Source organism: Urocampus carinirostris, chromosome 17 (genome assembly GCF_059441175.1).
Source record: "Urocampus carinirostris isolate Australia breed hairy pipefish chromosome 17, RoL_Ucar_1.0, whole genome shotgun sequence".
Classification (NCBI taxonomy): Eukaryota; Metazoa; Chordata; class Actinopteri; order Syngnathiformes; family Syngnathidae; genus Urocampus; species Urocampus carinirostris.
This window is the reverse complement of record NC_142365.1, coordinates 33,256,465-33,270,748: the sequence shown is the minus strand read 5'-3', so window position 1 is coordinate 33,270,748 and position 14,284 is coordinate 33,256,465. Positions and strand designations below refer to the sequence as shown.

The 14,284-nt window shown below is 43.3% G+C and overlaps 1 protein-coding gene across 3 annotated transcripts in view; it reads left to right on the top strand.

The window, feature by feature from the left end:
• fnip1 (folliculin interacting protein 1) overlaps positions 1-14,284 on the top strand; it is a 114,619-nt gene that overhangs the window by 99,015 nt on the left and 1,320 nt on the right. For all 3 annotated transcript variants that reach the window (XM_088321258.1, XM_088321259.1, XM_088321257.1), the window contains 2 exons: positions 11,553-11,753; positions 13,130-13,245. In XM_088321258.1, coding sequence (XP_088177384.1) covers positions 11,553-11,753; positions 13,130-13,245 — 317 coding nt within the window. The remainder of the gene's footprint in view (positions 1-11,552; positions 11,754-13,129; positions 13,246-14,284) is intronic.

Sequence of the window (14,284 nt, the reverse complement as noted above, 5' to 3'; positions counted from 1 at the left end):
GTGCTTGTGTGGGTTTCCTACAGGCTCTCCGGTTTCCTCCCACATCAGGTTAATTGGCTGGTCCAAATTGTCCCTAGGCGTGAATGAGCGAGCAAATTGTCTGTCCCTGTGCGCCCTGCGATTGGCTGGCAACCAGTTTAGGGTGTCCCCTGCCCACTGCCCGAAGATGGCTGGGATGGGCTCCAGCACCCCCGCGACCCTACTGAGGATAAGCGGTGCAGATAATGGATGGATGGATTATTATTATTATAACTTATGTGACTAATATTTTTAATATTATTATTATTAGTTGTAGTATTATTGTATCCAAATAATGTTAATGAGCAGCCTTATACAGTCACTAGATGGGTCAAGCTAATAATTAAGCTTATTATTATAACCATCATTAAGCCAATAATTTTTGTTTGTGATGTTACTGTTATTATCATTGTCATCAACTATATTACTTGACATTGTTGTTATATAACTGTCACCATTGAATTATACAAATGTATTACAATCTAGATCTATATTTATAAACAAACCAATGAGGTGAATGAATATGTTTATTCACAAAACAGACATTCCTGTATATTTCTTAGTTAAGGCAGACAAGTGGGCATTTTGACGCTGGATGTATCTGGCTCAAGCTCCCGTACCTAGTCTTTTTAATGCAAAGATCAGGACACCCAAGAATGGTGGTCCTGGTGCCTGGGGGTGGACCCCTCTAAGGCAGCATGTCCAAAGAAACTTGTGTGACGGAAAACCACATAGCAGTCAGTTGTCACCATGAGCACCAATGAGAATTACTGTTATTATAATAGATACTCTTATTTTGTAGTATACTGAGAATGGATGGAGACAGCAGTGATAAAGATGATGACGGTGAAAGTGGTGATGGTGATGATAATGATGACAGAGTAACTGTGCATCCACAAAACTTATGTAAATATGTATATTCTTGAGGTGTTTTGTTATATGTAAATAAACAGGATATTTAGCTATAAGACACAATCAATTAGTGTGGTAGGATCAAATAAGCATGTGCTTCTTTCCTATTTTTTTCGGACATGTTACGTTCACATTGTTTTTGTTTTTTTTGACATGTTGTTTTATTATTGTTTTCTCATGTTCGAAATAAAGTTTAATTCTTTCAAAATGACACGGATGGTGATTACAGTCCTCATCATCGAGTTGTCATGTGACGTGTTACTGCCCCCTAACTGTCCCATCCAAGAGAAAAGGTTTATCAGAACTCCCAACGGCTCCTCGGATGTTTCATTTATTTATTTATATATTATGAATAATAATAATAATATTAATAATAAAACTTTATGCACCAATTTTTTAATAGTCTGTGATTTTGCTGGTAATCTTTGATAAATACATGAAATTTATGTTAAAATATTCACAGATCTACAAAAATGAATAAAAATCGATTTTAGATTTTTACACACTGACCAGATTTTAAGTCAAACAACACCACAAATTCCCTGAAAATGCAAAGCAATAAAATATAAATAAAATTTGAAAAAAAATGTCAGTGTTCCCAATAAATTTTAACTATAAATATATCTACAAATATTATATTATGATCAAATCCGATACATATCGTCTAAAAACTTGCAAAATAATATAAATTAGAATCAGTAAAAATAAAGGAAAATAGCAGTAGTCCCTAAGATTGTACTTTTGATTGCACTCTGCTTCGTAGCAATCAGTAGCATTAAAATTAGTCCAAATTTGGCTCCTTTTTAAACATTCAGTACTTTTTTTCTTTTTCTTCCGTATTAAACTCAAGTACTACACAATGCATATAGAGCCCTTTTTGTGTTTGTAAACTAGTTTATTGTTGAAGAAGAATGACAGAATTCATGCCAGTTTATAGCAGCCCATTGACACAAAAAGATAATAGATAAGTATAGCGCAAAATCACACAAAGTATGTGCTAGTCACCAAATCCGACAAAAAACGACAACAAAAAAAGGTATTTTTATCGGCACTTTGTCAAGTAAAGGTCTTTGCATTTTGTATATTTTTGGATCTAAATTCAAAAACAAAAAACAAATTATTAAAAACAGATTACATAAATACAAAAAGAAATAACTAAATAAAATGGTTCCCTTATAGATCCATAAATAAATCAATAAATTGGTTCCATTAAAAATACATAAGAAAGAAATATGGTTACGGCGGCGCGCACGAGTGCAGCGGCTTCAGGCTCTCCAGTTAGTCTTTTTGTTTTTAGTGTTTTTTTTTATCTCTCCTATTTTCCCTGATAAATACATGCTTGGGAAAAAAATGCCCTCAGTCGCCAGGAACTTATTAACCCTGGGACTAAGGCTAGATTTCGACTCCTTTCACAACTTCGATAACAACCACAACATCCCGAGGGATATTCAGATTCAGATTCAGATCTACTTTATTGTCATTCTAGTACACGTGTATACAGAACGAAATGTCGATACATCTGACCCGCACAGTTTCCTTGAATGTACAGATATAAATAAAATGTTGAATTGAGTTGTAGTATTGAGTGCTAATAATATACTAAATAATTATGGCTATGTATATTTTACAGTAGCGCAAATAGTGCAAGAGGAGTAGCCAACCAGATGTGCAAAATGGGCAGTCAGGTAAACCAGTCAGGTAAACAGAACAATAATAATAATTAATAATAATAAATAATTTCCTTTGTATTGTCATTCTTTGTAACAATGTACACAGAACGAAATGTCGATACACCTGACCCGTTGTAGCGAGTCGATGCAGCCGCAGCCAGAGGGCGCCACCATTATACCAATTAGGTATGTCTCGGCCGAGGCGCGAACCAGCGACCTCCCAGTCTCAAAGCGGGCACACTACCATCTAGGCTAACACTGTAACAATAACGCTGTAAGTACTGTAAGTACAATAGTGCAGAGAAACAGATGTGCAAGGAGTGGCTAGCTATAAAGAACTCCCAGTAGTGCAAAAAGTCAAACAGAACCCACAGATGTACAGATTAGCAGCAGTTTAGATTTACTATGTGTTTGAGTGACCATTTAACAGTCTAATGGCCAGGGGGACAAGACTATTGTGGAACCTGGTGGTCCTGCACCGCACACTGCAGTACCTCTTCCCAGAGGCTAGCAGAGTGAACAGTCCATGATGGGGGTGAGAGGGGTCCCTGATAATGTTCTTAGCTTGGGATAGGCAGCGCTTCTGGCCAATGTCCTGAATGGAGGGAAGAGAAGTCCCGATGATTTTCTCTGCTGTCCTCGTCACCCTCCTCACACTACCCCAGTCGGTAGCGCTGCAGCCTCCACACCACACAGAGATACAGCTGGTCAGGATACTCTCTATGGTGCCCCTGTAGAATGTGATGAGGGAGGGTGGGGGCAGGCGGGCTCTCCTCATCCTCCGCAGGAAGTACAGGCGCTGCTGTGCCCTCTTAACCAGTGATGCAGTGTTCACGGACCAGGTGAGTTTGTTTGTGATGTGCACCCCTAGGAACTTGATGCTGCTGACAACCTCCACAGCCTTGTTGTTGATGGAAAGTGGGGCATGGTTGGGCTGTTTTTTTCTGAAGTCGACAATGATCTCTTTAGTTTTGTCAACATTCAGGACCAGGCTGTTGTCCCTGCACCAGCCCACCAACTGCTCCACCTCCTCTCTGTAGGCCAGGTCGTTGTCGTCCCTGATGAGGCCCACCACTGTTGTGTCGTCCGCAAACTTCACAATGTGGTTTGTGGCGGACCTAGGGACGCAGTCGTGTGTCATCAGGGTGAACAGCAAGGGGCTCAGGACACAGCCTTGGGGGGAGCCCGTGCTGAGGTTGATGACATCGGAGATGTTCTGACCAATCCGCACTGACTGGGGTCTGTCAGTGAGGAAGTCCAGCAGCCAGTTCCGCAGGGGGGTGTTGAAACCCAGGAGTCTCATTTTGTCTACCAGGTGTTGTGGGATGATGGTGTTGAATGCTGAACTGAAGTCCAGGAACAGCATCCACACATGGGTGTTCTTCTCCTCTAGGTGTGTCAGGCTCAGGTGAAGCGCAGAGGAGATGGCATCCCCGGTGGAGCGGTTTGTCCGGTAGGCAAATTGAAAGGGGTCAAGTGAGGAGGGGAGACTGGAGGTGATGTGCTCTTTAACCAGTCTCTCAAAGCACTTCATTATGATGGGAGTCAGTGCAACGGGCCGGTAATCGTTGAATGATAAGATCTGGGGTTTCTTTGGCACTGGGATGATGGTGGCAATCTTAAAGCATGATGGTACTGTGGCTTGGTCTAGCGAGGTGTTGAAAATGTCTGTTAGTACACAAGCCAGCTGATCGGCGCACTCCCTAAGGACCCGCCCTGTTGTCCGGGCCTGGTGCCTTCCGTGTGTTGACCCTTCTCAGGGTCTTCCTCACGTCAGTTGAGTCCAGGTGGAGCGCTCTTTCGTCCTGATTTGGAACCGCTTTCGCTGCAGGGGTGCCATTTTGTGCCTCGAACCTCCCAAAGAAGTTGTTGAGGTCATTCAGAAAGTCCATGCTAGTGTCCTGCACAGGGGCGGTGGTTGGCTTGTATCTGGTGATGGCCTGAATGCCTTTCCACATATCCCTGGTGTTGGTTGTGGTGAGGAAACGGTCCTGGATTTTTTGACTGTGCGATCGCTTTGCCAGTCTGATAGCACGGTTCAGGTTAGCCCTCGCTGATCTCAGCGCCTCCTCGTCACCAGATTTAAAGGCAAGGTTCCGTACCTTTAGCAGTTTGCGTATCTCAGCAGTCATCCAGGGCTTCTGATTGGCACGGGTGCAGATGGTTTTGGTATTGCTGACGTCTTCTGCGCATTTACTGATGTAGGCTGACACAGACGTGGCGTACTCATCTATATTTATTTTGTTGTTGTAAGTGGCAGCCGATTTAAACATGTCCCAATCTGTGCATTCAAAGCAGTCCTGTAGTGCCTCCATTGCCCCCTCAGTCCACACCCTCACCTGCTTCACTGTAGGTTTTTCTCTGGTCAGCAGGGGCTTATATGCAGGAATTAGCATAACAGAAAGGTGATCTGATGAGCCAAGGTGGGGGCGGGGGGCTGCTCTGTATGCTCCTTTGATATTTGTGTAGGCCAAGTCTAATGTGTTCCTACCTCTTGTAGCAAAGTTGACATGCTGGTGGAAATGCGGGAGAACTGTTTTCATGTTGGCCTGGTTAAAGTCCCCCACCGCAATGAAAATGCACTCGGTGTAAGCATGCTGCAGTTCACTCACAGTTCGGTAGAGAACGTCCATTGCCTCCTTAGTATTAGCGCTGGGTGGCACGTACACGGCAGTAATGATGGTAGCACTAAACTCCCTCGGTAGGTAGTAGGGTCTGCAGATCACCGTCAAAAGTTCAATGTTTTGTGAGCAGTGATTTGAGATTATCTTAGCATTTCTACACCAGTTGTTGTTGGTATAAATGCATAGTCCGCCACCCCTGCTCTTACCGGTGAGCTCGCCGCTTCTATCAGCGCGGAAAGCAGTTAGCCCCACAATGCTAACAGCGTCATCCGGGATAGAGTTTAGCCATGTCTCCGTCAGAATTATAGCGCAACAGTTCGTCATCTCGCGGTTCGATGTAAGTTCCACTTGTAAATGGTCCAGTTTGTTGTCCAGGGAGCGAACGTTGGAGAGGAAAATAGATGGGAGAGGCGTTTTGAATGGTTTAGCCTTCAGCCTAGCCGTTAGCCCGGCCCGACAACCTCGTTTCCTCCCCCGGTCACAGCGCTTCCTCTTTCCACTTTTCTTCGCTGCTTTGTAGGCCGCTGGGTCTTGTTGACGTAGCACTCCGAGGCTAAGTAAACACTCCAGAGTGATTGAATATACAGAGACCATCAGGATCTCCCTGGGGGACCAGCCTGCCCAACAAGCGACGGAAAGCAGAAGCGGGGCTGCCGGTCGGGCCTCGTTGCTAGGCTAGGAAGGCTACCACACAGACCAGCGCTTCCGAGCATGTTCCTGACCAACGCCAGATCAATCGTTTACAAAATTGGTGAATTGGAGCTACGGATCGCTACCAACAGCTTCGTCCGGAATTGTTATTACGGACTCTTGGCTTCCCCCGCGGATCCCCAACGCTGCACTCCAGCTAGCAAAATGCACGCTAAACCGGCACAACCGAGACGGAGACTCTGGTAAGACTAGGGGTTGGGGACTATGCGCTTACGTGCATAACGCGTGATGTAATAACAGCAGAATCATTGACACACACTGCTCACCTGATATATAGTTTCTAGCAGTATCCTGTAGACCCGTCCATCTACCGAGAGAACTGTGGTCATTGTGATTGCTGTTACATTCCACCGGATGCTAACGTTAGCATAGCGCTAAATCTCCTGCCCGCTGCTATCAACAAACAGCAGCTGGCACACCCCGACGGAGCTTTTATAGTTGCCAGCGAATTTAATCAGGCATCCTTAAGGATTGTACTACCCTAATTCATCCAATACGTGGACTTTGTAACAAAGGGGGACAAACACTGGACCGTGTTTACAGTAGCATCAAACATGCGAACAAAGCCACCCCCACCTAGATGGATCCGACTATCTCTCTGTTCCTTTCCCCCTTATACACCCCCCTCCGGAGGAAAACAAAGCCTGCAACAATGACAATACAAACATGGCCTCAGCGAGCGCCCTCAGCTGCAGGACTCTTTTCACCGGACTTTCTGGGAGGTATTTGAACACCATGACCTCCAGAAGTACACTGATACTGTACTGTATTTTATTTTAGACACTGTATGGACAACGTCACAGTAAATTTAAAAATCAGCGTCTATAAGTACCAAAAATCCTGGATGCGCACCCTCCTCAAACATCGCAACACCGCCTTCAGGTCCGGAGACAAGGCTCTTTACATCACGGCCAGGGCTGACCTGAAGAGAGGTATTAAGGATGCAAAGGCAGCCTACACAAAGAGGATCGAGGACCACTTCGCTGGAAATGACTCAAGGAGGATTTCACAAACTACAGAGACAACAACCTGGCGACTATTGGGGCTGATGCTTCACTAGCTGCGGATCTTAATCAGTTCTTTGCCAGCTTTGAAGCTGGAAGGCCACCAGCAGTCACACCACACCCACCAACAACCAACAGCAGCACACTGACACTTCATGAGCATGAAGTAAGATGTGTGCTGAGAACTGTAAACCCGAGGAAGGCAGCTGGTCCAGATGGAATACCTGGGAGGGTACTCAGGGACTGTGCTGAACAGCTGGCTGGGGTCTTCACCACCATCTCTAACCAGTCCCTGTCACAGGCTACCATCCCACCCTGCTTCAAAACCTCCACCAATATTCCCATTCCCAAGAAGTCAGCAGTGGAAAGGCCCAACGACTACAGGCCTGATGCACTTACGCCTGTAGTCATGAAGTGCTTTGAGAGGTTTGTGTCCCAGTACATCGAGGACTCCCTACCGCCCATAGTAGACCCCCATCAGTTTTCCTACAGGGCAAACCGCTCCACTAATGATGCCATAAACACCGCACTTATAACTGCGCTGAGCTACCTGGAGCACCGGTGGAGCTATGTCAGAATGCTCTTCTTGGACTTCAGCTCAGCCTTCAATACCATTATCCTGGTGGAGAAACTCTCTCACCTACGACTCTCTTCCTGCATCTCCCACTGGATAGCGAACTTTCTCTCGCACCGCCCACAGTCTGTGAAACTCGGCCACCACGTCTCTCTAACCCTAACACTGAGCACTGGCTCCCCAAAGGATGTGTACTGCGCCCCTGCTTTTCACCATCTACACCTCCAACTGTTCACCGACCCACCTCACAAACACAATTGTTAAGTTCGCCGCCGACACTACCATGGTCGGCCTCATCTCTGACAGCGTACAGGGATGAGGTGGATTCACTGACAACGTGGTGTTCGAAAAACAACCTCCTAATGAACACCACAAAAACGAAGGAAGTCATACTGGACTGCAGGAGGAAAAGCAAAGACGTGGGGCGAGTCAACCAGTTGAAATACTTTTTCAACAGGTTTGACCACTCTGCCTCATCCTCACCCCTGAGTAATGCAGCTGTCCTTCCCCCTCCCCCTCTGGACACTAGCATGGAAGACATCCCCCCACTAAAAATAACTTCAGCCCAGGTGTGTGGAGAGCTGAGAAGGCTACGAACCAGCAAGGCAGCTGGTCCGGATGGAGTATCCCCCCGACTGCTGAAAGCCTGTGCGTCTGAGCTGGGAGACCCACTACAGCACATCTTCAACCTGAGCCTTGAACAGGGGAGGGTCCCTCAGATGTGGAAAACATCCTGCATCATCCCAGTCCCAAAGAAATCAAGATCTGAGGAACTCAACGACTTCAGGCCGGTCGCCCGGACATCACATGGAGCGGCTGCTGCTGCACCACCTGAGGCTACAGGTCCGTCACGCCATCGACCCACTGCAATTTGCTTACCAGAAGGTGGGAGTGGAGGATGCTATAGTATACATGTTACACCGATCCCTCTCTCACCTGGATAGGGCTAAGGGGGCTGTGAGGATTACATTTTTGGACTTCTCCAGTGCCTTCAATACCATACAGCCTCTGCTACTGAGCAGGAAACTGACAGAGATGGGAGTTAGCTCACACCTTGTAGAATGGATTACTGACCTCCTGACAGGCAGACCCCAGTATGTGAAACAGGGGGCCTGTACATCGGACACTGTGGTTAGCAGCACAGGATCTCCGCAGGGGATCGTTCTCTCTCCGTTCCTATTCACTCTATATACATCGGACTTTAAGTACAACTCTGAGTCCTGCCATGTGCCAAAGTTTGCCGACGACACTGCGATCGTGGGATGTATCAGAAACGGGCAGGAGGAGTAGTACAGGACATTGATTCAGGACTTTGTCCGATGGAGCGACGCAAACCACCTGCACCTAAACACCACCAAGACCAGAGAGATGGTGGTGGACTTCAGGAGAACCAGAACTCACCCGGTTCCTGTAACCATCAAGGGAGAATGTGTAGAATTTGTCCAGACCTACAAATACCTGGGTGTGCAGCTGGACAACAAACTGGACTGGACTGCCAACACAGAAGCTCTATGTAGGAAAGGGCAAAGCCGACTTTACTTCCTCAGAAGGCTGGCCTCCTTCAACATCTGCAAAAAGCTCCTGAAAATATTCTATGAGACAGTAGTGGCAAGTGCCCTCTTCTATGCGGCAGCGTCAAGAAGAAGGATGCCTCTCGTCTCAATAAACTGGCTAGGAAAGCGAGCTCTGTTGTAGGCAAAGAGGTGGACAGCCTAACAACAGTAGCTGAGAGACGAGCACTGAAAAAGCTGAGGTCAATCATGGACAATCCATCGCATCCGCTACACAGCATTATCTCCAGACAGAAGAGCTGTTTCAGCGACAGACTGCTGTCACTGTCTTGTACTACGGACAGACTGAAGAGATCTTTTCTTCCTCATGCCATGAGGCTCTTTAACTCCACCCGGCAGAATAAAGGCCCACATTAAACCATACCACCTACATTGCATATTACCGAATCTTACTGCAATATGTATTCTGTGTAGCACTATTTAGTTACTCTATATAACACGCTACAGTGGGCATTTGCACGTCACACTGGGTATTTGTATATTGTATTCTTTTGGCTTTATTATTGTACTGTTCTCAGCTCAGGGATGCTGCTGGAAATGTGAATTTCCCTTCGGGGATGAATAAAGTATCTATCTATCTATCTATCATTATCAATGGGGACTGTGTAAAGAGAGTCCACTCTTTCAAATTTCTGGGTGCACACATCTCTGACGACCTCTGGTCTGCAAACACCTGAGCTGTGGTAGGGAAAGCCCAGCCGCGGCTCCATTCCCTGAAAGTGCTCTGGCGTACTGCATCACGGTGTTGTATGCTGGGTGCACGGCAGCAGACAGGAAAATACTTGAGAGGGTCAACAACACAGCCCAGAGAATCGTTGGTTGCTCTCTGCCCAGGTTGGAGGACATTGCATGCTCTCGTTACCTCAGCAGAGTAGAAAACATCATCAAGGACTCCTCTCACCCTGGCAACCACCTCTTTGACCTGCTGCCCTCCAGCAGACGCTACAGGTCACACAAAACAAAAACAAAGAGACTTAGACTTAGAGACAGTTTCTTCCCCAGAGCCATCACCACCCTAAATAAATACTACACAGAAAAACTCTCTCCACAAACTCTCTTGAAGAAGGAATACCAATGCGAACACACTACCTCATACAGATGTAAAATTTCATTCGTGCCTATGCTTACTTTGCACAATGCTGCCTATTTGTTGCCTGTAAGTAAACACCCTATGTAAATATCTTCTGCTTTTGCATGCCCACACTTTCTTGTGTCAATATTTTGTGCTTATACATTTTAAAATTATTTTATTTTTTTTATCGTATTTATTTTATACTGTCTATATGTGTAACTGGAGTGCCACGTCCAACTTTGTTGTCACAATATGCTCTGCTCATTTTGTAACAAAGGTAATAAAGGTGTATTCTAAATTATAATATATATATGTATATATATATATATATATGTATATATATATATATATACTCTAAATACGAGCTTTAGGAGGTCAGATGTTACATTTGTTTTTATTCTTCAACAAAAAATTCTTGTAATGCCAGGATACTTCTAATTTGGCTATTAAACTCTTGCAAAGACAGTTTGCAAATCTAGTCCGTTAAACAACTAAAGTAGGTCCATTTACCTTGTTTTACCTTACCTAGTTGCTTACAGGAATTCATACCAACTTTAAAAACACGCAACATTTGGGTGTCAGTACTCAAGAAATGTGATTTTGTTTTCTTTTCATTGATTTGCTTTTCTTACATCAATGTTAAGGATCACTGTATTAATATACATCCATATAGTATTTGTGTTTCATATGTACACATGTACAACTTGCAAATTATTTTCCAAACGCTCTGGAATAACAAATACACCAGAGACCAGGCTGACAAGGCAGCAGAGGATGTTATCTTTAGCAGATAAAGTTAAACTTTTTTTAACAATGTCTCTGGTACCATGAATACAATAGTTTGATAATGAGAACAAATATCATGCATTTTTATGTCATCTGGTGATTTAGTCGTTGGAAATCGGAGCTCTCACTGCCCTTGGTTTGATTCCAATTGCAGCCAATGTTTTTTAGATTGTGGTCAGCGAGATTTTTCAACTGATTAATCATTGCACAAATGCCGTAAAACCTTGGGTATAACGCGCACCCAAACTTTGTTATTTTTAGGTCACAAAAAATGCGCGTTATACATGAATTAATGAATTCATTTTATTTTTTAAACATGCTTTGGCCATTGAAATGGTTTGTTCTTTGAGTATTTAATTGTAATATTGTAAAAAAAAACAAAAAAAAGGTTCCACTTCGCGGATTTTCCCTATTCTGGGTTTGGAACATAACTCTCGCTAAAAACTAGGATGTATCGTACAGGAGGTGTTAATCAGAGCTGGATGAGTTGATCAAATTAATATGGATGTGTCTTAGACAGGTTTCCTACATTTTACTAAGCACTTTGCATTTTAGGCGCGCACTTTATAACGCAGCAAGGGAAAAACATATCCAATGTTGTCGCACACAGCATCCTGTGCTAGACGAGCCCATTGCCGAAGCCGTGTGCATCGTGGCAGATACAGACAAGTGGACAGTGCAGGTGGCCAGCAGCCAGAGAAGAGCCACCGATGTGGGCAAGCTGGGAAAAGAAGTGCTGGTGTCCAGCCTGGTGTCGGGATTGCTGCACTCCACGCATCAACTCTACAGGCTCAACATGTCCCCCAACTTTGTATGTGGCACACAAACCTTAACAGTACACATATACACAGTAAATTACAAAAGACTATTTGGCCATATTGGTTCTTTTTTGAAAAAAATGTTCTGTAGCTGTATCGGCATAGGACATTTTAAAAGAGCGCTTGAACCGTCATCTTTCATTGGAAAATAAGTATGTTGTTATCTTTTACAATTGTTTAGTAAACAACAGTTGAACATTGCTAGGTTCTTGAAAATACTTGTTTCCAAGAAAACCTCTGAGGAAAACAGCTTTTTGTGAAATGATGCAATTCAAGCAGAACACTGAACTGATTGATGAACTATGTATGAACAATGCATAAACCTTGAATCACCATTGCGATAGTGTTCCTGGGGACGTGCACGAAACTTCATCCCTTTGACCAGACAATGACTATGGGATTTTGTCTTTTTTTGACAGGGATAAGCTTTGTTGAGGAGTTATAACTGCCTATAAGTATTTATCCACATCTTTGCTATTCTCACCACACTGCTTTACTTGCTATGTGGGGCCGCCTATGCACTCTCATACCCACATACAGAAAGCAGACTAGCAAGTGGGGGCTCCCTTGATGTGTCGATAAAGATCTAATCAAAGCCACTCCTGCCATCTAATGGTTATCATTCATCCTGAAATCATTCCCGAGGCTTGATACTTTCTGATGAGCAGCGCCAAACCCTTAATATTTTTTTGAATAAAATAAGAAAAACTTATTTTTATGCTTCAGCACACAGGAACAATGCTTCTGTAAATGTATTGTATACATTATGGCATTGAATGAGTTAAATGTGTTTTGGAAAAATCTCTGGCCTTATATAATGCATAACATTAGCAACCCAGGTTTGACAATACTTTATTCAATATTTACAAAATACTCACAGTAATTTAACTTTTTTACCCTCAAATCAAGTCCTCAAAAGTCTTCAATTTATACATCCAAATTGAACAGTAGTGGAAGCTATAAGTTTATTAATTTTACATGGACTGCTGCTAAAGGCATTGACAACACATTACCCACACACCGGTATGTGTGTGGATAAAATAGATACAAATTTCTTGACCTGCGCGTGCTTAAAAAAGGCATGTTTATGTTACTTCATGATTTGCTTATATTTTATACCAGTATATATATTTTTTTAATGAATTAAGTTTTTTACTACCTAGGAGGCACTAAATAATACATAATGTCCCTTTAAGAGTGTCAAATCATTAGACATCATTATTATCAAGAACCTTCAAATTAGTACAAAAATTTCACGTGATTCCAACAGAATGCACAGCTAACTCAAAGCATCTTTAAATAAAAACAAGCTTATCTTCTTCAACAAGTTTTGACGATGGATATTTTGACTGCTTTTCTTTGTCCTCAGTGCATCATGCACCTGGAAGACCGCCTGCAAGAGATTTACTTTAAGAGCAAGATGCTGGCGGAGTACCTGAAGGGTCAGAAGAGAGTCCATGTCAAAGAATTGGGCATGGTTTTAGGGTAAGCACACAATATTTACATCCTCATTGTCATTCTTGTTGATATCGGTGTTGGGGGTGTTACTGAAAAACAATAATTAGTTACTTCATTTAAAAAGCAATTCTATTGCCCCAGTATCACGGTTTACGGATCCCCTAAACTGCCTGGGTTGTTGGTGCACCACTTGTTGTGGTGTGTCCTGGGCATGTACAGTCTGGCGGTGCTTATCCCTCTGTATGCCGTTTTTTTGAGGGTTCGGTTTCCTCCACCACATGAAACGGATAGTAATGGTTTCCATAGTTACCAGTAGCAGGAGAAGCCTCCTGACACCCAAAAGTAGTGCGTTACTTTTGGGTGTAAGTGTAATCATTTAGTTATAAATTACTGAATATACTGGCATAGCAGGCGACCCGCTATGATTGCTTTAAAATAGCTGCAAGATAAAATAAATAGAAGTAAACGTAAACGTGTAAACCAACTATTCGAAAGCGGTGAACCCCCAATATATCGTGGCTTGTGCAATCTTGAAAGCTTGAAAACAAGAAACCCCATATACACATTAACACTATGATTCAAACCCCTAAAAATCTCCTTTTTTGTGTACTGTGCAAGAGTTGTTTTTTTCTGAAAGCAGGGCATATTGCAATTTTTTTTAAAAGAAAATGACCAAATATAGCACACTTTTACCATATTTTTTGTGCTCATGTGTGCCCCATTGTTTCACTGTTGCAGTGTTGTTCCTGTATAAACTATGTCACTATCCCACAAACTGCCTACTACTTGCTACCTGTTGATACACAAACAAATATGCGCTTATAAACTAATTCCCTGATTCCTGTATTTAATTAAATAGTTGTAGATTCTGCTCAAATGCAATTATAAAAGGTTGGGAAAATATCTCCATGAGAAATTTGTACTACTTGAGATGGCAGCGTACTAACTATATTCAGTTGTACTTTTTAAGTAGAGAAAAAAACGACCACCCGTATATGTTTTTCATAAGTAACAGAAAAATGAACGCGTTACAACATTTTATTTATGTGTTTCATTACTCGTTAAC